General features: G+C 38.2%; 1 protein-coding gene across 6 annotated transcripts; it reads left to right on the forward strand.

Moving 5' to 3' along the window:
* The first annotated feature begins 1,988 nt into the window (after positions 1-1,988).
* On the forward strand, positions 1,989-23,057 carry LOC18433283 (uncharacterized). 6 transcript variants are annotated; one of them, XR_016053028.1, is made up of 5 exons: positions 1,989-3,427; positions 3,598-4,391; positions 4,535-4,624; positions 6,208-6,274; positions 21,796-21,838. XR_016053028.1 is itself a non-coding variant. In XM_020666596.2 (5 exons), the coding sequence occupies exons 1-5, from the start codon at positions 3,349-3,351 to the stop codon at positions 22,816-22,818; spliced, it is 1,767 nt and encodes a 588-aa protein (XP_020522255.1). In that variant the 5' UTR covers positions 1,989-3,348; the 3' UTR covers positions 22,819-23,057. The 6 variants fall into 6 exon arrangements, 4 of the variants coding, with proteins under 4 accessions (XP_020522255.1, XP_006843440.1, XP_088719503.1 ...); XR_016053027.1 differs by having other exon boundaries at positions 21,799-21,838; XM_020666596.2 differs by lacking the exon at positions 6,208-6,274 and adding an exon at positions 22,678-23,057 and having other exon boundaries at positions 21,796-22,458.
* Positions 23,058-24,126: the final 1,069 nt, after the last annotated feature.

Genomic DNA, 24,126 nt, shown 5'->3' on the forward strand with positions numbered 1-24,126 from the left:
ATTTAAGGCAAATCCCCATGTCTTGGAGAATTGCACTTGTCATAACCCGTTGGTTTATTTAGGGTGTTACGGACCCTACTAACATGTTGTCTCATGGCTTCAATGTCATGACCCTGTGGGTTACCAATTGGGTAGCTTACACTATTAGATATGATTTCATGTGGGTTAAGACTCGGCTCACCCACACGAGCACTACGGATTTGAGAAAGAGCATTATGTCGGTGCCTGTCAAACTAGCTGGGTTCCTTAGACCTATACTGGACTAGAGCCACAACGTTGGGCCTCACCTTGGTTTGATCGTGGGCCATGACTCTCAGACCTATGTTAAACTAAAAAGGTTGGACCTAGCTTAGACATGGACCTAGACTAAGGTTTGGCTTGTACCGAGCTTGGGCTTAAGTGTGTACCAAACCTCAAGCTTAGATTGTACCAAGAGGGGCTTAGACTTGAGCCTGACTTGACCTAGATTGGACACAGGTTAAATTGGAGCCTTGAGCAAGAATGAGCCCTACATGAACCTATAGACGAACTTGAATCTGGACCTGGATGTGAACCTAGATTGAGAGCAAGTTTTTATTGGGTGTGAGACCTGACCTAGACTTGCAAAGACCTTGGTTAATCTGGGTGTGAGCCTGACTTAGATTTGAAAGGGAAGCGGTTTTGGCATCGAGTATGGACCCAAACCTAGACTTGGATTAAATTGGGATGGGCCCTGACTTGAATATAGAGTTGGATCTAAGTTTGAACCAGGGTGTGATCCATGACCTAGACTTGATATGGGGCATAGGTTTGGACTTGGGTGTGGACCCGGTTTGGGACCTGAGTTGCACTGGGCGTGAGCCCTGACTTAAAACTAAGACATGCCAAGGTTCGGACTTGGGTGTGGACCAAGCTCAAACCTGGACTAGACTGGGTGTGGGCCTTAACTCAGACCTAGAAAGACTTGGTTTCAGACGGGGTGTGAACCTGAACCTAGGCTTCGACTCAAGTTGACAAACCCTGATCTAAACAAAACAATGCATGCAAAAAGATTTGAAAAAAATTGACCTAAACTATGGGAAGGCTAGGCTCAATAGGGTTCATAGCTATCAAAAGGTTGAAACTCGGCTGAGCTGAACTGGGTCCCCACGTAGGTCAAGGAGCATCTTGTCCTTAACTCTTTCGAGCAAAAGCCAATATTGGAGTATTTTTAGAATCGCACAATATAATCGCTTCAAAAACCATATGCTATATACCAATTGAATTATATATGGACTTGAAAAAAAAGTAACATCTCTAGATTGAATAGAAACGGTCTAATTTTTAAAGAAAATCTAAATTTTAAAAAACTCAAAATTCAATTTTTTTTATTATAATATAGGTTCAAAAATTTTGAATACAAAAAAAATGCCAAGGTAATCTTCTCCCCAAGGGAATAACTGTACAATATTATGCTCTTGCAGAAGCATAATAATATACACACTCATTTATTTTCAAATGACAAACAAGGAAAATATCATGAACCAACATTTTTAATTTATTTTCAGATGAGAAATGAGAAAAGAAACATGGAGATAGAGGAAGAGAGAACAATTAGACGCAAATCACTATTCTTTTTCCTTGCATTGAGTGGAAAACCACTTTTGCACTCAGAAAAAATTTGTGGAGATAGAAGAAAAGAAAAGAAATTAGAAAATATAAAGTAGAGAGAGAAACGAAAATGTAACGAAGAGAGCAATGGAAAATCTAGAGAGAGAAAGAGGTAGAGAGAGAAAGGAAATGTAATGGAGAGAGAAAAGGAGAATGTAATGGAGAGAGAAAAGGAAAATCTAGAGAGAGAAAAATTGTACTGGATAGAGAGAGAGAAAAGGAAAATCTAGAGACAGAAAAAATGTAATGGATATAGAGAGAGAAAAGGATAATCTAGAGAGATAAAGGGTAGAGGGAGAAAAAAAATGTAATAGAGAGGGAAAATAAAAAATCTAGACCAGGAAAACCGAAAAGGCACCGCCAGGCGTGCCGGTGTAGTAGGCATGCATAACGGGCTTCAAGACACGTTTCACAATCTTAACCCTCCAAGTCCAATCGAACGGTGACGATTCCTCTCACCTCGGCCTTGTACGGAAATGTGTAGCCAAGCCGGAGCCGTTTTTCCCAGAATTTTTTCCTAATTTTTATTTGCGTGGAAAATTCGTTTGCAGTCAAATAAGAACAACGATAAATGATAATCCTTTTTTTTTTTGGTTATAATTTAATCTGCAAACGAGGAAAATTACAGAGAGCGCATGTCTTCTGCAACTTCCGAATCAAAATTATCCAGGTCATCCTTTGTTCCTGCCAACATTATCTAAACCCTAACCCTAGGTTTTGTATAACAGCATATAATTTCACCTTCCGTTTTCCAATTCTTTTCCTCTTTTGCCTGATTTCTAGGGTTCTGAATTCGGCTTCGGTTGCCCCTCTTTTGGGGTCCTTCTGGTTTCTAGGGTTTCACATTTGCTCTATTTGATATGGTACTTGGTTTCTTTTTTATTGAATGAGTTTCAGAGAGTATCTTCCCTGAATTTCTTGGTTTTTAGGGTTGTAGTTTGTCCCGGTTGAGGTGGCGTCTAGTTTTGATCTCCTTCTTAGAGTCTGAGAATAAATTGTCTTTCCATAATTTGTTGGTCTTTAGAGTTATAGTTTGGCCCCGTTTGGTTTGCCCTTGGTTTGGGGTTTCTAGGGTTTCAAATTTGCTATCTCTTTAAAATTTTTGATCTCTCTCTCTCTCTTATGTAAAGAGTTTCAGATTAGAGACTCTTTTCGGTTTTTAGGGTTTGGCTTGGAAAAGTTGCTCTCTGAGCAATTGGGATCTTTGGACAGAATACCATGTTGGTTGTTGCATTACGAGAAAATTAAGTTTTTTAGCCAGAGCTATTATATGGGAGTTTATAGGGAGACGACCTACTTCTCTGCATCTCGTTGATCTTGTTTTATCTGTTAGTTCTGTTTTCCTTTAATTTTGTGAAATACAGTGGTTAATCCTGGTTCAACTCTCTCCTATGAGAGACGTTTCTTAAGGAGTCATTATACGTTAAGAATTTCGATTTTATAAAGCGAACCATTGCCAGAAGTGAGCCATAGTATAGTTTTTGGTTGCTCTCTTGAAGAACTTGAAAGTGGGGCTTTGGAGAATCCCAAATTCCATTATATAGAATTACTTCTATCAGGCAGTAGATTACTCATTCAAAGGGTTCGGTTATCCCACAGCATTATTATTTTTGATATCAGTGCTGTTTGTTCAGTTTTGGGATTTGAGAGGACCAAAATATACAACTTTTATTGGTATTTTCGGAATTTATAAACAACTAATTGAAGTCATGAGGTATTATGGATAGAAGCGATCCGGAATTGGCCCCAGAATGGCTAAGGGGAACCACCCAACATTCTCTCTCATCCTCCCAGAGAGGTATGCTTTCTCCTTTCTTATGTTTTAAATTTTTTTATTGGAGTATAATTTATCCTTCTCTTCTTCCATTATCTTCGAAATTTGAGGTGTCATTCTTGCTTTCCACTATTTGGTTATTATTCTTAGTTTCAAATGGATTGATGTATGATGGCCACATTGTTGCATAATAGGTGATTCAGTACTTGCACCAACAAGCAGAAACAAGTCATCTCTTCTCTCTGATTACAATTTTACGAACCATCTATCTAGAACTTCGTTACCATCTTTTCGGAGAAACTCAAGCATTAATGGAAGCTCAACATATGACAGGGATTCCAAGACAAGTTTGAGGACTCATAGTAGTAATGGTAGGAATAGTCGGGCTTATGACTTTGATCGAAACCAGGACTGGTTAAGAGATAGGTCACCCTTTTCTAGAGAGCGCAGGGATCTCGAACATGAAGATAATTTAACACGTTCTACTGTTAAACCTGTGAATTGGGTTGAAACCAACACTTTGAAGAGACAATTGTCCACCTTGGACGGTGGAAAGAGAGGAGATGACACGCATAAGAACCCAGGGAGTAAATTGGGTGCTTTAAATGGTGGCCCTCTTATTGGTGGAGGCCTTGTTAGCAACATCCGTAAGTCTGCTTTTGAGAGGGAGTTCCCGTCTCTGAAATCTGAGGATAAGCAGCAAGCACAGATAGCAATTGGGGCTGTAGATATGATCAGGGTGGCATCGCCTTTGATCAGGGTGGCATCGCCTGGCTTAAGTGCTACTGCTTTCATGGGCTCTGATGGCTGGACCTCTGCTTTGGCTGAGGTTCCGGTTTCTAATGGAGTTAAAAGTAACTCTTCATCATCGACCCAACAAATAACTTCTGTGACTTCCCCTTCTTCAGTTGTACAAAGCCCTGGAACTGGTCTCAATATGGCAGAGACTGTGGCTCAGGCTCCTGCTAGAGTTCGTACCCCTCCACAGGTATGCAGTTTCTGTTTACCGCTTGTTGAATTTTTCTGCTTTTTTTTTTTTTTATGATAAGTAACACACATGTTCTTGTTAAATATTGCTATGTATTGTATGTTCTTGTGTTTTGTGGCCTCTCTGATTTCTGGTTTATCCAGTTGTCAGTTGAAGCTCAAAGACTTGAGGTGCTAGCTATCAAACAATCTCGACAACTGATACCCATGACTCCCTCAATGTCTAAAACCTCGGTACGTTCCTCCACTTTCTACATTTTAACTTTTGAAAAATAAATCATGATATTTTTGTCTCATTTTGTATGTTATATTACTATTCAAACCTTGCTATGGGCATTTCTTGGTGTATGATGTGGGATTGGTATGATACGAATCATGAAAAGAAAAACAAGCCTGAGTTTTTTTGCCCTATTCTACCATATGCATATATAAAGGTTATAGTGCAATACCAATGTTTGTACGTAATAATATGCCTTCTTGTTAATTGTTGTTGCCTTAGGAAGTGGATATTTCTGTAATTGCTGTAAATATTTTATGGGAGGAGGTTAATGCCTGGTTGGGTATTAGAAAATTATATAAGGCATGGGATAAATTATTCTTTGGTAAATTGCTTTGGGGGGCTGAGGTTTTGAAGGTCTGGGTGGGATGAGTGTTGGGGATACATTGCAAGAGATGGGGGAGCATGGGTCTTTTGAATCTCACGAGGTTTACTTGTAGATTGGGGATTCAGATTGCAATTATATAGATGGTTGTATTTGTTTACTAAGAAGAGATATGATGAGGTGTAGCATTGTTGAGGGGCATAAAGTGAGTTTTTAAGAGTATTTGTGGCAATGGAAGTCGGCTGGGCCTTTGATGCCTGACTTTGGAAATGTAGCCATAGTCCCAAGATTGATTTAGGGTTTATTATGGAAGGGAGCTGGACCTTCTTGGTTGAATTGTTCAGAAATGTTTGTATCCTGGTTCAAGGTACAGATGGTAGTTGATTTTTGATGTGGGAGCTGCCTGGGGTATTTACATGTAGTTGTCTCTATATTCTCTGTGTGTGTGTTGATAGACAAGGTTGTCACTTCTCAGTGAATCATTTTCAACTTCATAGATGTTTTCCATTTTCTGATTACTGTATTTTGAAGTTGAGAGGAGGAAGTTATTGAATTGGTATACAAGGTAGTGTGTTAATATTTCCCTGGTTCTTTGGATGATTAGATTGTTTCTAGTCAGGTGCAGAATTCTACAAGGACTATGCTGAATTTTGGGGGTGTGGAAGGAAACACTTAATGAGTTCACCATGGAGAAGCTGGTGAGATTGGATGTGGAGGACAAAATAATGAAGATGAAAATTCAATGGAAGGAGAGATATTGCACCCTGCTTGATTGATACTTGTCAAAGATGAAATCTGGAGTGTAGCCTTCTGACCATAACTGCGTTGATGGAGTTTTTGAAATTGAAACTCATGCATCTATTAAATAAAATGAAGCTTGTGCCTCTTTTGGATGATTGTTGCCCTTGCTTATCATCATGCCCTTGCTTATCATCAAGGTGGACTTGCTGAACATGCTGACGTAGGCTACTTCTCTGGTACTGCTCCATTGGAGAGTTAGTAACTTTTGTGGAAAAAAATTAAATTATTTCCAAGCCTGTAACTTTTCCCTGGGTGATGTTTTTAAGGTTCACTGATCTGTAATCTAACTTTTGGGCAATAAGGGTGCTGTTGATTATTGTTTAAGTTTGTGCAATATGCTATTTTAATCCTAAGTACAAAACTCAGTAAATTTGTGAATAGCTTAAATGTTTATGTTTAAATTACCGTCTGCAGGTTAGATAAGATATGAACTAACATTGAAGAATCTCTTTAGAGATGGTTCCAGAATCAAATGAAGCAGGTATTAATTGTAGCTAATGTGTTATGTGAGGTCTATGATCACAAATGTCAGTTCAGTTCCTTTTCCATCTATTGGCTAACCCCCTTTTTAAACTTGAAAACTAGTTTAACTTCTAGAATTTGGGGTTCTTTGATGTTTTAAATCAATCATGACCATGCTTATATCTTTTAAACATGAATCTATCCTATATTTAAAAGTTTAATTTTGTTTATTATCAGCTATGTGACTGGATTTGTGATCTTGACATGTATATGTTTGGAAGTGAAGGTAGCCACAGAGTTGTCTAGCTGTTGGTAGGATAGGTTAGATTTTGGTCTAAGGTGATGTAATTGTTGTTGGCAAATTAATTCCTCATTTGTTGCTGTTTAGTATTCAATTTAATTGCCAGAAGGTGATGGCCTTATTCTTCTTAGGAAGCACTAGTTTGCCTGTGACCTATCTACTCAACCTGCCGGCTGGTTCAGGGCATTATCTTTTGATATAAATGAAATTTCTTGATGTAGTTAATTGTTTGTTTTTACAAAACACAATGACCGTTGTACCGCTTTGTAGAGCACCACACCTATGAGCTGCCTTATCCTACTACTCAGAGGATACTTTTCTAAACCCGTTATACATCCTATATTTGAAAGTTCAATTTTTTTTATTACCAGATATGTGACTGGACTTGTGATTTTGACATGTATATGTTTGGAATTGAAGGTAGCCACAGAGTTGTCTAGCTGTTGGTAGCATAGGTTAGTTTTTGGCCTAAGGTGATGTAATTGTTGTTGGTAAATTAATTACTCATTTGTTACTGTTTAGTATTCAATAATTTCAATTTAATAGCCAGAAGGTGGTGGCCTTATTCTTCTTAGCAAGCACTAGTTTGCCTGTGAGCTATCTACTCAACCTGCCAGCTGGTTCAGGGCATTCTCTTTTGATATAAATGAAATTTCTTGATGTTGTTTGTTTGTTTTTACAAATCACAATGACCGTTGTACAGCTTTGTAGAGCACCATACCTGTGGGCTGCCTTATCCTACTACTCAGAGGATACTTTTCTAAACGTTTTATACATCTATAGATTCTATACATATAGTCATCATTATCGGAAAAAAATCAATAGTGCTTGAACAATAGAAAAACTAGTGAGATGTCACAAGGCTGGAGAAGTATCTAGGATATTTTTCTCACCTATAATGTGCCAAACTATGCACCTCCAAATATGCCAGTTCATTGCTTCAGGCATTAAGATCTGATATACACACCTGTAAATTGGCTAAATTGACACTAGGGGAACTTGTCTTTATGAGCATGATAATGGCCATAATAACAAAAAGCTGTCAGATTGCTACTTCTAAGGTTTGATTAACATTTAGCCAACATTAGTCAAGTTTCTCACCCATCATATAAATATGCTTGGCATCCACTTAACATCCATACGTCTTACCCAATTGAGGGCTGCTGGTACCGTTATGCCTGAAGACATGCAAAACCTGTGCACAGCCCCTTATCGTTGTGTTCGACACCTTTTTTTTTTTTTTGAAAAAGTTAACTATGTGTTTGACTCCTTTACACTCCCTCACTTGCATTTCCTTTGGGATACCATCAATTTACATACAGCAGGAGGCACTCTCCAGAGAAGGGGACAGGGGGTCATTAGGAAATACATTGTCTCTCCTTGGGAACAAAATGTAAATGAAATTCATCACCATGTTTCTTTTTTTTTTTTATTTTTCGGTTTTTTGAAGGTTAAAATTGTCATCATGTTCTTTGCTGCAATTAATCTAACACATAGTTGATTAAAGGGCAAAATTTGATAATTTGTATAAGCCTCCATAGCTATACCATCAGAAACGTTGGCAATGTTTCCTCCCAGTCGTTCCATATGTCAAATTGGAATCTCCCAAAACTTTCAACTCAAATTCTACAAAGTTTTAATATAAAGCACGTTTGAATGGATAATGTCAAGCTTGAAATTTTAATAATTAGCCATACATACCTGTGGAAATCTGGAATAAAGTTACTGTAGGGAAGGCGCCCACCTTAGTGAAGTTTGCAAATCATTACCATTTTTTGGGTAGGTGTTAGAAATGGCATTTGAACATGGGACATGGTATTCCCCAAAACTTTAGAATGCACTGTGAACTTGGCTAGCTTCAAGAACCACAGCGAGTATTATATATGAAGCTGAAACCATCTATTAGGTGTTTTGTTGTTTTTTGGCTTTCCTATGCACGCCAAGCATCTAGAAACTTCTAAGCTGACGATGATTACCTATCCCTGAGCTGGATTTCCTTCCTTGGGAAAATGTAAGCATTGATACTTTTCACCCTTGCTACAAGTTTGTGAAATTATTCAATGATTCTGAAGGCAGTGTGAGTTGATCTTCCCTGTTTTTCAATAAACAAATATAGTTTAGCCAGGATCCAATCTCAACCAAGCTTCCACTATTTCATCCTTTTGTAATACTTTCTGTAGGGGAACATCTTGCCATTCTTTCTTCTATCCAGGAAGCAAGGACTGCTGACATTCACAAGGAGGTATTCAGACCATTAATTTTTTTGGGTTAAAGAAGGCAGATATGTGGAAGAGTTCCTTCTGATTTATTATTTGTAGTCATTAAGAAGAATGTAGAAATATGCATTCAAAGACTATATACGTATTGCAAATATTAATGAGTTTTGAAGTAGATAAATGTAGTACTTGAAGAGATATGGGAATGCATTTCCAATGGTTGACTCCTCCCTGATGTCCCCTCTTTGGCCTAGAGGGCAACAACCTTGTTGGCTGGTAGATCCTAGAAAAATGAAGATGCAACACTCACTGTAGCCAAACACTCGAAGGGGGAACTTGCTTGCACCTTGACGGAGTAACATAGTCCTAATGGATTTGCAAAAGCCTTTCATATTGAGCTTTCTCCATACCCAATAAGGCTTCCCTCCTTGAAGGACTCCAAAGTAAGCTAATCCTGCAGTGGTGTTTTAAGTCTTCATCAGCAGTTTACTCCTCCATACTTGGGAGTTGTTGAACTAATTAATTGACATTGTCCTGCTCTCTAGCCAAGTCTTCCATCATGATACTGCTGACTCCTTGATTTGAAATGGAGGTCCGAGTCATTTCATTAAGCACATCATGACTAATTTCCTGCCCATCCCTCTCTTTTTTTTAATGTTAATATGGGACCTAGTGAGAATGGAATTCTAAATATTACGTTGTGGCACCCACCACCCTGACTATCTCTGCTTAGAACCTGTTCTCAAGCACATCACTACTTGTACTCACTCCTTTGAAGATTTTACTGTTCCTCTCCTGCGACAGTCTATAAGAGTTTCTATTGAGACATTTCCGAGAGTTGGTGGGCTCTCTAAGAAAATAACCATTTGATCGAATCGCCCAAGAGACTTTTTGGCTTTTTCCATCTCTGACATGGTCCAAAGTACTCTATATAGACCTATAGATCAGCTCGTTAGCTCAGAATATTCTTTAGAAATGCACGAGGTATGAGGGAATTATTGTCAATTTTTTTCGATCTTTTATATATGCTACAAGAATTTTATAAATGCTGGCCCTGTTGGTGAAGTTGATCTCTACTGCCAAGTTAATGTGTTCTCTATTTTTGTCATGTACTGAAGGCAAGAAGAGTTTATAAGGCTATCATCTTGGCTTCCTAGGAGCGGCCTCAAGGGGGGCTGCCCTTCCTAGGCCAAGGTGGGTCTAGCCGAGGTGAGCGCCTTGGTGCTAACTCAGCCATCTACATTCCCACCTAGGTGGCTGCCTTGACTGACTAGGACCCCCTCGTAGGTGCTTATCTAGGCCTAGTTTTTGTAGGATATATTTTTTTGTTTTGTTTTTTATTTGCAACCACCTCAGTCAAGGCTGTTGTCCTTGGCAGCCAGACCCCCCTGGCTGCATGGGTTCTGCCTTACACCTTTTGCAAACAGAAAGCAGGCACCATTTGATGCCCGGATGGGCCGTAGATTGTGCCAACATTTTGACACCCCCCCTCCCTTGGAAAGCATAAGCGAACAAAATGATCAAGAATGCCCCTATGTTACCACACTTCGAGTTCCTCATGAATCCCTAATTGGGATTATAGCCTTTATGACCTGCCAATATCCTACTAAAAAATTTTCTCTCACCAAAGTCAAGCCAATGCTTGACCCTAGGCTCTAGATTAATCACAAACATTAGTCCTGGAAAACAGACCTTGAGGACTTCATCACCTCGCAAATGTCGTCCTACAACTTGATTCTTCATTCAACACTACTCTGTACTTCGTATTAATTAGCCAACTGTACTATTACCTCTCTCTTGCCTAGAAACCCTATAAAACCTACCTACAAGCAGTAGTCCCCAACCTTGCTTAAGATGTTTTATGTTTTCCGGATTACCATCTAAAGCTTCATTGGCTCCTCCTAGAATATCCAATGTCACTCAAATTCACTTTGTTTTTGTCTCAATCCTTCCAAGCCCTAGATCACGTTGCTTTTCAGACTTGCAAACCTCCTCACGGTCCATCACATGGAAGTTTACCACTCATTGCAACCCTTCACCAAAACCTTTCCATAAGAGGAACCTCTTATTCAATTCATGCTTATTTTCGAGCATAGGATTTGGAATGAAGGTTCAGAATGAATCAGAATATTGGCTAGACGAGCCTTAATAATATTGACTCTCTAATCGAATGAACTGACTCTTTCTTATTTTTATGCTCCTCTCATACGGTTCTGCCCCATGCAACTTGGATGCATGAGTCAATGGTTTTTGGCACATTTTAACTCATCAAGGACATGATAGGCTGGTCTGGCACTTAAAAATTAGGACATTTTTAGCAATTTTCATTAAACTGTGGAAGTATTTGATGCCACTTAAAATCCCACCTTCCCTCCTTTAATGATTTGTTGATGTGCTGTGTCTGATAGGTCGTGGCATTTATGGCACATACACCCATGTTGTTCATTGACACATGTATCTGTGTCTTTGGAAGTGGATCATGTGGAGGAGGAACCTTGTATTAAAGAACCTATCTCACAGGCACTTCTACTTACTACATACCCTCCTTTTCATCCTAATAGATTGAGCAATGCTGTCAGAATAGGAACGGACTGGGTAGTTCGAACCAGTGCACTGGCCTGTTTGCTTAGGTTCGTAGACCGGCTGGCCATTGAATCGGTAATGGACTCGTAGACCGCCTGATTCACCGGTCTATGACCGAAGCAGCTAGTCCTAGAATGTTCAATTTTGATGTGTATTTTTCAGTTTTTTGTTTTAAAAAATTTATAGACCTTTGTTTTTTTGAACTTCTCGATTTTGTATGGGGGCATTTTGGTAAAAAGGCGAGTGGGTTTTATTTGGATAATACAAAAACTGGGCAAAATCTGGCCAAAAGGAGGAAGTCTTCACCCCTAGTATTTGTGGTTTAATTTTTTTGACTTAAAAGGTTAAAAAAAAAGCGAGAATAAGTTTTTGGTTTTTGGGTGTAAGGCTTTTACAAAAACTTTGTGTGTACGACTTTTCTATTTTCATTTTGATTTCTTGTTCCGTGAAGAGCTTTTACAATGTGTAAAAGCCCTTCATTGCTGAAAATGCAAAAATAAAAAAATAGGAATTTTTTGTAAAATTTCCTTTGCGATTCGGTTTTAAATTTTAAGGGTTTTTACAATATGTAAAAACCTTTAAAAGGTGAAACTGAAAATGCAAAAGAAAAACAGAAATTTGCATTGTGCAATTATTTTTGCATTTTCAGTTTTTAAATTTTAAGAGCTTTGACAAATTGTAAAAGCCGCCCTTATAATGTAGAACTGAAAATACAAAAACCAAAAAAAGGGGAATTTATTGTTTGCAATTATTTTGCACTTTCAGTTTTTAATTTTTAAGGACTTTTACAATTTGTAAACTTGGGCTTAAAAAGTTTGTTTTAGTAATTTATGCATTTTAAAATTTTCATAATTTTCCCTTTTTTTTTTTGAAAATTTCCTAATTATTTAGATTTTTTGTTTTTAAATTACCTCACTGGTCCGACTGGTGAACTGCTCCTAATTGGCCGGTCTCTCGTTTTGACCTGACTGCTGTCCTCACCGGTTCGGTCAGTAGTCCTCCGCTGACAAACATCGAGTTTGAGCTCTTTTTAATGTTTGTTATTTGTCCAATTTCACCATGTAACCTTTAGAACTAACCTTGAATTTTCTTCTTGTTGACATTTTCAAAAAAAAAGAAAAAAAAAAGAAAAAAAAACTTCTTGAGTGGATGCATCCAATCCATGAGCACTAGTGTGTTTTTGACATTTTGTCTATAAGAAAGTGCCAAGCCATATAAATTCCATCTTATTTCCCTACGACTTCCATCTTGAAATCCTCAAGTAACAAAATTGAGTGCCCCCATCAGCAAGATGATTGGACACCACTGAGAAGATATTTATCTTCCTTCAATCCCTTTAAGTTGTTGAAGAAGCCTTCAGACAAATATTGCCATGAAAAAGAAGCGGAGCAGACGCTTTCCTTTCACTGAATACTAAAAGAAAATGTTTACTAAGGTTGCAACCTCAAATTGTAGAAATAGGGTGCACTTTAAAAATTTAGTAGAAAAGAGTATTTCCAAGTTGAAAAACATTCCAATTGATAATCTTTACATCGAGATTTATGGATATAAACTAATTTCAAGTCCTAAAAATGGTCCATCTTGTAATAAGTTATCTAGATGTCCAATTCCAATATTTTCAAATGTTTATAGATCTGCTCAATTTGCACTGTTTTAGGAATTCTGAATTTCATAATTAGGATTGAGCATGTTTCAAGCCATCATAAGGTTTTGAAACCAAAATTATTTTTGTGGCGAAATTTAGAGATAGGTGTGCACCTTATACAAACCACTCCCATTACTAAAACCCCATTCATTTAGAGGACATGCTGACACTCGTACGAGTCCCTAATTTTGTCCTCAACTTTCTTTAAATCCAAGCATTCATGGACTGTTGGAGCTATGCAATGCCCTGGTATTTAGCTTAGTGGTGGTAGACATGTCGGTTTGGATGAGGGAGGTCAGGGATTTGAATCCTTGAAGTTTGTCCCAAACAAATTAAATAAGCTGACTTATCTTTCTTTCTTTTTTTTTTGGGTTTTTTTATTAACATGCCCTTTTCAGAGGCCCCCTCTGCAAGAAACAACTGAATTAAACACCTCCCTTTACTTAAATGGATAGGAACAACGCCATATTCTACACTGCTGACCTGGATGATAGGCAAAATAATTTGGATTACCTCTGCCTTTTCGATAGTGTTGAGAGAGTTGAGATGTTTGAGCAGTGGAACCTGCCTCCTATAATTTAGTGTCTGTCAAAAGATTGTGAGCTGTCCCATGGGCTATTAGTATGCTAAGTGGCTATAATCGCCCTATGATTTGTGGATCAGTTGGAGTGTTACTTATATCTCATCATTGATTTGCTATCTGGAAGTGGACATGATTGTGACCAGCTCGGATTTCTGTTGACATGATTAAATTCTTTATCTTTCTTCTGCTCTCTGTTGCTGCAAGATTATTACGGTGTACTACTCTGTAGTTTCCCTTAACCAGTAGTAGCATAATACATTCTGCTTTAAGAAATACTTCGTAAACTAAATGCAACATACATGTAGTGAGACTTGAGTGTGACACGCATAATGACCTTTATCAATCTTGCTATTGGAAATATGCTTTACTGCTTTGTTAAACTGCTATGTGGCTGATTGTTGATTTGTATGGGTTGCCTATAATACCCTTGACTACCTATTTCTATAAGCTGGTGTTCTACTGTTTATGACTTTTGTGTGTTTATTGTTATCCGGATCTCCTACTTTGGTAGGCAAAAGCTTCCAGGATCTCGATTGTGCCGCTTCCAGAACAGATACCTCAGAGATATCGATTTTTGAATTTTGGGATCTCGATCCCCAGTGATAGGGATCCTGATTTGTGCGTTAGGGATCGCGATCCCTAGTGATAGGGATCCTGATTTGTGCGTTAGGGATCTCGATCCCAACCTTAACGTACAAGACAACAACCAAACTAATGATTTGTTTTGTTTATAGCCAGCTAGCAGCACAATTATACTTTTTGGGATTCAAAATATATATTCATTTATCATGTTTTAGAGTGTATTGAGGTGTACAATGTTCCTTTTGGATTTCTACCTAAATATTTGAACTACGTGTGATAGCTCCACGTGGCAAAGATGATGAATTGTTGAGGGTTTTGCTTATGTCCTTGGGGTGGCTGCTGATCTGTTTTCTGATAGTTCTAATTTGAAGAATTTCATAGTTTTGAACATTGCTGCAACTAGGTGTTGTGTGAGCTATTAGTTTATGCTGAATATTTATTATATCATTGGGAGATGGTTGCTAAGTCGCTTTGTGAGAGTTCTTATTGGAAGAGTTTCACAAATTTGAACATGTCTGCAGCTGGGTGAACCTAGAGAGTGGTTAGTTTGTTAGCAATAGCAATGTAGTATCAGCTGTTGCATTTATCGATCTTAAGAATGCATGGTTTTGATAGGTATTCGCTATTGGGTGGGGCCTCTGTTTGTACGTTTTTTGGACTTAAGAGAAGATTTTACGTAGTGTTTATTGATCTTAGGAATGCATGGTTTTGGAAGGTATAATTGTTGGGTGGGCCCTTTTTGTACTATGGCCTTAATTAAAAGCAATGTTTGAAAAATCAGTGACCCGATCCGGAATCGGGGGATCTGGATCGGGTATCGGTTGGGCCGTTTCGGATTTGTCCATAAAACGGGATTTACTATTTTTCCTGTACAGGATCGATATGTTGACATCACGAATTGGAATAAATCGCGATTCTAACGTCATGACTCAGACACATCACCGCTTCCACGGTGAAAATCGTACGTCACCGCGGTTTAAACGGGATATCCATGACCACCACACGTGTTCCCACCCTTTTGATGATATAATCCAATGCATTTTGGATATTCTTATCCATCTTTATTACTCCATTATACTTGAAAGATGTATTTCAGAAGGCCCCAACTACATGAATTTCTAGACAAATTAATCATCTCATCTCTCCTTGAGGATTTCCTCTAGACGAACATAATTCCGTGTTGCATGGCTGCAAGTACATAACCTATTGCCGACCTATCTGCATCTGTCTCCGGAAAACTCACACTACTAGCTCAACCCCATAAATAACATGTCTTGCCGCATCCCAAAATTTATTATTATGCACACAGTTTGCCACTACAATGCTCTGATTTTCTGGTGACAGTTAATTCTCTCAACTCACTGACGCTATTTTAAACTTTGAAGCTTGTTCTCTTAAAACAGACTCGAGGCATACTAATCGGGTAGCAAATCTTGTTACCTCAGATCTTTCCCTTGGTAAATTTTCTCTTTAAATCCGAACTCAATTGATGCTTCTCTATAAATTTTGTCATATCTTGGGCCTCATCCATTACTGGCAATTGATGTCTTGAATATATGTGGGCATTCCTTCTCGTATACACTAGCCAAGTACGGATTTTGGACCATCACCAGTAACTACTTGAACAACATTCTGAGGTTCAATTTCTTCAATTATTGATAGTAAAATTTCTGCCAGACAAGAAGCATCTTTTGACTGCCCCACTATGCTAACGGATATTACAAGTAGTTGGTTTTCAGCTAGCTGCAAGCACATTAGTAAATGGTCCTTGTTTCGAATTATGCCAAATATCATAAAATAAACTAACACTCGCTTATTGACCAAGAGGATTAACCTCCTCGTTGCATTGGTCTGCTCGATTTTTCTAACCATTAACTAAGGTGGTTCTTGTTGGTTCACTACTAGGGAAAATGCAGTGTAGACCACAATTTGCAATGGCTTCAATCACAGCTTGTAAAACTAACTTCAATAACTTGAAATGAATATTTTTGCAATTAGGCTTCTGGCTACAATTAGATCGACTGTTTTTATGTGTCTCTTATTAAACATTCTAAGGATCAAAATTTGAACTTTGGATACATTTAAATACAAACCATCTTGAGAGAAAGTATTTGCATCAGCAGAGGAAGAAGATCTTAAAACCGATTGCACATGATGCCCCAATTTTGCCTTCTTGGCTACATGTGTGGCCTCCATTTCTTGGACAGCTGCTTGAGCTATCCAATACGCATCTTATGTAACCAAGGGCAATGAATGCCAAATGATACTTATATAGGGAAGTATCCCCAGCTGTTTCTGATTTGCAAAATATTTTCAAGTTACATTCAGTCCCTTTCCATGGGCATATTTCCTCATTTGATCTTTTTCTCTTAGCATATTTCCACTAAACAATTAGTTTCTATGAAGATCTAAAATAAATCATGTTTTAGAAAATATCAAAATTTAATGGATTGCCCAAAGATGACATATATTTGTAGATGAAAATATATCTTAAAAAAACACAAATAAAATAGTCACATAGAAGGTTCCAAGAAATGCTAGACGGTCCCCAGGCGGCTGGCCTCCCAAAACCTCGGACATCGTGTGGTACAAATTATTTAGATATGTAAACGCTAGGCGCCCCCTAGGGGGCCGACCTAGCGCCCAGCTCCTAAGCGGGCCTCAGAACCTCAGGCATCCTATGGTGCGAATTCTTTATATATATATATATATATATATATATATATGTGTGTGTGTGTGTGTGTGTGTGTTGTTCAAACGCACACATATTTATGTTAATTTTGTAATTTTTTGCATTATATGTAAGGGCAAGTTTCGGGCAGCGGTGAGACCAGCTTCGCTTTATGGGGCAGAATGCTGGGCGGACAAAAAACAATATACTCAGAATGAGTGTAGCGGAAATAAGGATGTTGAGATGGATGAGTGGCAAGACAAGAAGGGATAGAATTTGCAATGAATCTATTCGAGAGAATTTAGGCGTGGCACCAATAGGCGATAAAATGAGAGAGTAGACTTAGGTGGGCTAGCCATGTGTGGCACCGACCAATTACAACACCTGTTAGAAGATGCAAATTAGTTCAAGTGGAAGGACTGAAAAGGGCAAGGGGTAGGCCCAAAAGGATGTGGTTGGAAGTTGTCTGAAAAGATATGGGGACTTATGGCATCACTGAAGATATGACCTTTAATAGAGCAGATTGGAGAACCAAGATTCATGTAACCGACCCCAATTAATTGGGACAAGGCTAAAATGATGATGATGATGTATTGTAACAATTTTTTTTTATACAAACATACCAAATGTTAGGAATAACCTCTTCAAAACTTCAAATCACAGAAAATTTAGTGAAAAGACTTAAAAAAGTTAAAAATTCTAATAGTCTATAGGATCAACACACATATAGGCATATAGTTGCGTTAATTTTGTAATTTTTTGCATTATATGTATTGTAGCAAACTTGTTTTTTATAAACATATCACATGTTAAGAATAACCTCTTCAACACTTCAAATCACAGAAAATTTAGTGAAAAGGCGTAAAAAAGTTAAAAGTCTAATAGTTTATAGTGTATAACTATATTATTAATGGTCTCCAACTCTCCATTATCGATAATCACTTGGATTCCAACTCTCCAAGTCTTCAGTAAGCTTACAAAAGTATACAACCAAGTAACCATTAGTCCAAAAACAGCAACAAGTCCGACATCCAAATGTCCGAAGTCCAAACCAAGATGGTGCAATAAAGATGAAATACAAAACTACAAAAGAAGAGAGATTACATCTTCATTTCTCCGATCATCATCAGTAAGAATCAGAATCAACATCATTATCGCTTGCATCTCCATCTCAATCGAGGCCGTCATCGTCAGAATTGTCACCCTCTTCAACATATTGTTCTTCTTCCGTTGTTTCTTGTGAATCTGCCTTCTCCTCATCTGTCTCCCTTGCCCTCTATGAGTGGGAAGTACCAGCAACAGTTGTTGCTCGAGTGGCCCTCCTAGGATCAGAAGCTGGACCCCAAGCCTCTTCGACCATTTCCCAGGTCAAACTCTCGCCAAGGAAGACCTTTTCAGTACAAGGGTCTTCAACTAACCAATTACAAGCGTTCTCACTGTGTTTTTAAGCAATGGGATCCTTCTTTTGCTGGTTAAACTTATCCTTGAGCCTCTGATTCTCTATAACAAAAACCAAGTCATTGAGCTTCTTTTGCTTAAGCCTATTTCTTCTTTGTATTCACCTATAAGAAAGAATGCATGAGTATTACTATTAGTTGACCCATCTATTTGTAATGTATTATATATTAATAGGTTCGTATCTTCTATGAATCCAATCTATATCAGAAAAATGAACTTGTAAGCAAGAAAAGATTATACCGCTCACAACCATAATAGCTAGTTGTCAAACTCAAGAGCTGAATAACCATCTTCTGGAGGTTTGGAGCACCACTCCAATGCTGTCTCCACCATTAGGCTGCAATTTGTGTGCAACCTTTATAATTAATTTAACATTATCATAAAGAATTTTAGCAAATTTAAAATACAACAGTAATTATTAGGAACTTGAAAGAAAATTTGCAAACAAAATATATTACCTGGATCTACTTTGATCCTTTGTCTTTGTGTCATTTCTTTCCTGAATGACTTGGAAGCACGATTGTACAAAATGGGTTCTTTAGTTGATATCTTATCTTGGATTTTTGGATCAGGAACTAATCTCTCAAGGCACACATTGAAACCATACAGAATTGTATCTTTTGTATGTAGTATCCCGCTGCATACAATGACCTATGAAGCTACCTATCCCACTCGTCATCTATAATCTCCCAAATTGGGCCGTACTTGGCCTCATCATTGGCCAAATTCTCCAATCTCCTTCCTTCAAGTGCATCGTATATAAAAGCCCACAGAGTGTTTATCAAAATCAGCCAAGTGCAGGACCTTCACCAAGGGTGGAAACATAGTTACCAAGAGTGGGAGCAAGAACGGTTCCAGGAGCGGGAGCGTTGGATTGATGGCTGCCCAAAGCTCCAGAGAGAGTTCCGATGAGGGTAATAGAGATTCCGAATGAACAAGGAGCACGTTCCTAATATATCGGGGCCTAGATCCTTATTTAACGGGTACATGTTCAAATGGAATCGTGTTCCCATATTCATTCGGATTGCGCCTCCATCGACAACGTGATCCGCCCCCATTTAAGAATGACCGCGTTCTTATTTGGAAAGAAACGAGCTCCATGCAAGGAAGGATCGCGTTCCGTGCATGATTAGTCTGGGCTCCCATAGCAGAACTCCACTTGTATGAAAATTTGATTTAAAATATAATTATTTTATTTGGGAAGTTTCTTTTAGAAAGTTCTTGGAACGTAGGGATGGAGTTCCCGGAACATAGGGATCACGCATCTAAAATTTTGGGAGCTAGGATCTAATTTATTCAGGAACAAGATCTACAATTTTAAGGAACGTGTTCCGAGCGAGGCCTTTCAACCATGGCCTAAATTGCCCAATTGCTTCAAACATTGTATGGAAGCTTATTCAAGCGAGCGGTATTAAAAGAAATGCCCGCATAGTAAAAACCACCAAGCAATTTACTGAACTACCTGGCCTCTATTTTCCTTCTTAATTCTATTTTCAAGTGTCACTGTTTTCTCTCTTACCTTTCCCTTACTCAATTACTATCTCAGGGTTAGGCGTAAAAGAATTGTCAATAGGCCTTGTCAAACAAGGCCTCTTAGATCCAAAACCCGTCTGACTCTTAGAGCTCTGAGTAACCGCCACTTGGCCTACCTCCTCCTGCCCTCCATCCTCATCAATATCAACATCATCATCAAAAACATGAATCCCCCCGCCTTCTATTCTTCTATATCCTTTTCTTTTGTTTGTTTTTTTGTTTTTTTCAGCTTCTATGTAATCAGAAATCTTCCTTGACAAGTTTGGGAACCTTCTTGCATGGGGCAACATTATCTCTAATACCAGTAAGATTTTTCTTGAATCTATTTATGCTGGCATTAAAAACATGTCCTAAACAACTACACATAAATTTGTTTTTGTCATTCTTATTTGGGTTAACACAATACTTCCATCCTGGATTCCCACTCTTAGTAGACCCCCTAGAAGACATCTCAAATTCGAAAAAAGAAACTCAAATACATATTATAAACTAACCGTTTTCCTAATCTCTGCTCTTCAATGTTTGTGACCTCAATCGAGCTACAACGCACCTCAAAAGTCTTCTAATACTTCCACTAGCACCCTAAAAATAATTCTAATGAGAAAAGAAAAGCTTAGGATGCTTCTTCAAACCACACAATTTTTTTTCGATTCTTAGAAATAGGTATAATTAATTGATTAGGGTTTGTGGTTTTTTTTTTAGGGGTTTAAACTAAACTCCATACTCTTTTTAAACATTTTTGGGGGTCAAAATTACCCCATTCCCCCTTAAGGTTTCTTTAAAAATATAAAAAGGGCTCATGGCCCTGGGCGCCTGCCTAGAACTAAGCAAAGGCCTAGGTACTGGTGCTCAGAAAGGGGTGCCCATGCTTTTAAAACACTGGTCACATACATGTATCTGATATTGGATGTAGAGGCTGGAGAATATGGGTACCTAGGAGTTGGGCTGCGTGTTTTTTTAGAACATTGGTCACTTGTTGTATTTGAAATTGGATGTAGAGGCTCGAAAATATGGATCTTTATTCTTGAACTAGAATGAATATGTATGCGAGATATATAGGGCAAGCAATATAGAGATGGAAGAGTGTAGGAGGCCAACAAATAATAAAGAGGCGGATTTTGAAGTAAAGAGCATCATGGAAGCTCAATGAAAGTTGTCGACTTTCGGTTTGTGATAAACTAATATATGTATTTTGAAAATTAGTAAAAGATCAATTGAAGGATAATAAACGATAATGTAAATCTTTTTCTATAATCCCAAAATTGAAACATATCTTCCATACGTTCATATTTACCATAAATAAGTATATAGCTTCCATGCAATCATCTTTTATCGCCATTAGAAAACTTCTATTTCTGATAATCTAATATAAATCATTTTTTTTTTTTTCTGATTTAATATAAATCATTTATATAGATAAATGCATTTTATTTAGGCACGTTGGCAATACATTATCATCATTGTCAAAGCCTTTTCCTAACTAATTAGGGTCGTTTATGTTGGCAATACAGATCAATCCTATTATTATTGGGAAGATAATTTAGTGCAATTTTGTTAGGAAGCCTAACATCTTGCAGTAAATTCAATAAACTGGGATAATTTTGTATATATTATGACCTTCGAAAATTTTCTTGTGAAAAAAATTGAAAGTAATGCTGTAATTGTCACTAAACTATGTTGATAGAATATTACTTTAATGCTAAAAATGTTGATCTATTTCTGATGCTCTTTTTATTTCTTGTCTCTTTCTTTTTTTTCCAATACAATGGTACTTGAATTATATAAGTGTGCATATAATGTGAGCAAATGAAATGAAGTGGAGTGGGGAAAGGAATATGAACAATCTTGATCCTAGTTTAAATTCACCATTTGCAAATGTAAGGGTAATTGTACAATAGAATCTCAATTGTGATACCATCTAATTCAATCCATTTCTGAGACTTGGTGATTTCTTTGGGTTTAAACAAGCAGGGGGTAAGCCTTTCAGAGAAAACAAAGCTAAAACCAGGAAGATCCAGTGAAAGGGCTACTCCAGCAGTGAAGCCCAGTACACCTGCTGCCATCCCTCAACTCCCAGGTTCATACAAAGGGGCCACAAAACCCGATACTTTTAGGCCATCTCAAGGAGGAAAGCTCTTGCTTCTTAAACCATCCAGAGAAAGAGCTGATGGCACTGGTATGTTAAGGAATGGAAACCATAGCCCCCCAGGGTTTGGCAACACTGTCTCAGTCGTTTCATCTACCCGTCCAAAGGATGTCACATTGATGACAGAGGACAAGAGAGCTTCATCTCAGGCTCAGAACCGGTCTGACTTCTTCAATTCTCTTAGGAGGAAGACTCAACAAAGTAGTGCTGGGCTTTCATCGGGCTTTGACAAATTGAGTAACAATGAAACAGAGGTTATACCTTCTCAGACTGGGTTCTTGGAGAATAGTTTGTATACTTGCTCTGAATCAGGCAAGAGAGGTGAGGAAGGAGAAGCCAAGGGTGAAGAGGAAGGCAGGCGTGGGGGCACTGTGATTTGTGGGTCAGAAGAGGAAGAGGCTGCATTCTTGCGATCCTTAGGTTGGGAGGAAAATGCAGGTGGCGAGGAGCTGACTGAGGAGGAGATCAGTGCATTTTACAAGGAGGTATTTAATGATATTTTCCTCTTGCTTTTTTCCCTCTGTTTTTTTGTTTTCTTTATACTAGAGGCATAGCAATCAAGATGCTGGTGTGTGTGTGTGTGTGTGTGTGTGTGAGAGAGAGAGAGAGAGAGAGAGAGAGAGAGAGAGAGAGATTGGGATGAATCCTTATTATTGTATATGTTTTGGATGAATGATTATTGTGTTATGGGTGAACTCGTACAGTTGCAGCAGATGGGGTCTCAGCGAGGAACAGTGCAGCAATTGAGATTGGAATCATCTACAGGAATTGCAGCCCACCATGTTGGCAGTTTGGAGAGAGTGTCATCTTCTTGTTGGAGCTCTTCGGACTCAGAGTCTGTGTGATTAGGAGGGAATAATTGACCCGGAAATTTTGATAGAAAGAGGGAATGGAAAGGTGAAAATTAGAGAATGAGTTTGGCATTGGAATTCTTTGTGTTTTATGCCTTCTTGGTTTTGAGTGCACTCCTCAATTATGCATAGGAGTGCAATAAGGTGAGTGGATGTGGGTATGAATCCCGTGTTTGTACATGTTTTCGGGTATCTGTTTGCTTCAAAGATGAGGGAATTTTAGTTTTCTGTTAGTCGAGATGAATTACAATTTTGATGCTCTCACTCACTTTCATGCATTAGAGATATACGTGCCAGTCGCTAGAAACTCAACTCTTCAAATTGGGCTATGCTTTATAGAGAATGTGACGGTGAGCCAGTGTTCTCCCTGAGGAGGTCTTGAGAAGATATGGTTTTTTGTTGGACATGTGAACGGTTGCATCGTGAGTCTGATTATTGTTTGGTCGATCATGAGTCTCTTTGATGCCCTGGTAACAGCATTCAAATGTTACCTTTCCCTGCCCTTATGGGCACTTGGTGAAGTAGGCCCCCCCACATTGGTGGCAGTCACCTGTTACTGCATCACTTATAGGTCAGAACTTTTGTCTTTTATTTATTGACTTTTTCTGCCTTTTTTTTTTTTTGTCATTCATCGCTAGTCCCAAAAACCGGTCCCGGTCGGTGGATTTGCATATCGGATCGGCAATTAAGTCATGAGGATTGGGTAAAAAAAACTTTAACTTTTTTTAAAATTTTATTTATTTATATATATATAAAAAGGGTGTTGTGGCCAGATCGGTCAATGACATAATCAACTGGTTCTATTAGAGGCCAATTTTTAAGTGGAACTGGTCGGTTCTCGATATATGGTGGGAATTGGAGTAGCTCATTGATTTCCTATTTGGATTGGACGATTCTGATCTGATTAGATGAGTTTTAAAACTTTGGTATTGTTAAACCCAATCTGGCATTTTAGCATTGTGCCAGCAAGGACGGTTCGAACGTTATAGTTGCACCCATGGATGATGAATGGCGTCCAAGTGGGCCTGCAACCAAAGGGCCTACTTGTAATTAGTTTTGGAGATTAATGAAAAAGATTGTCGTGAACATAAGAAAAAGAAACTAGTTCCATAATGCTTGAATGATATCGTTTCCAACATGCGCACACATGTTCAGGAAAATAATTCCAGTTTGATAAGTGTAAGTGTATCTAGATATGTATCTATAGATGGATAAATGACTAGGATGTTATTTACCTACATGCTAGTATAGACAAGCATGTCTTTCGTTATCGGGGCATGTCGGTGCACTAAAAACATTTGA

This window comes from Amborella trichopoda, chromosome 1 (genome assembly GCF_054954075.1).
Source record: "Amborella trichopoda isolate Santa Cruz 75 chromosome 1, AtrichopodaSantaCruz75HAP2 v2.0, whole genome shotgun sequence".
NCBI lineage: Eukaryota > Viridiplantae > Streptophyta > Magnoliopsida > Amborellales > Amborellaceae > Amborella > Amborella trichopoda.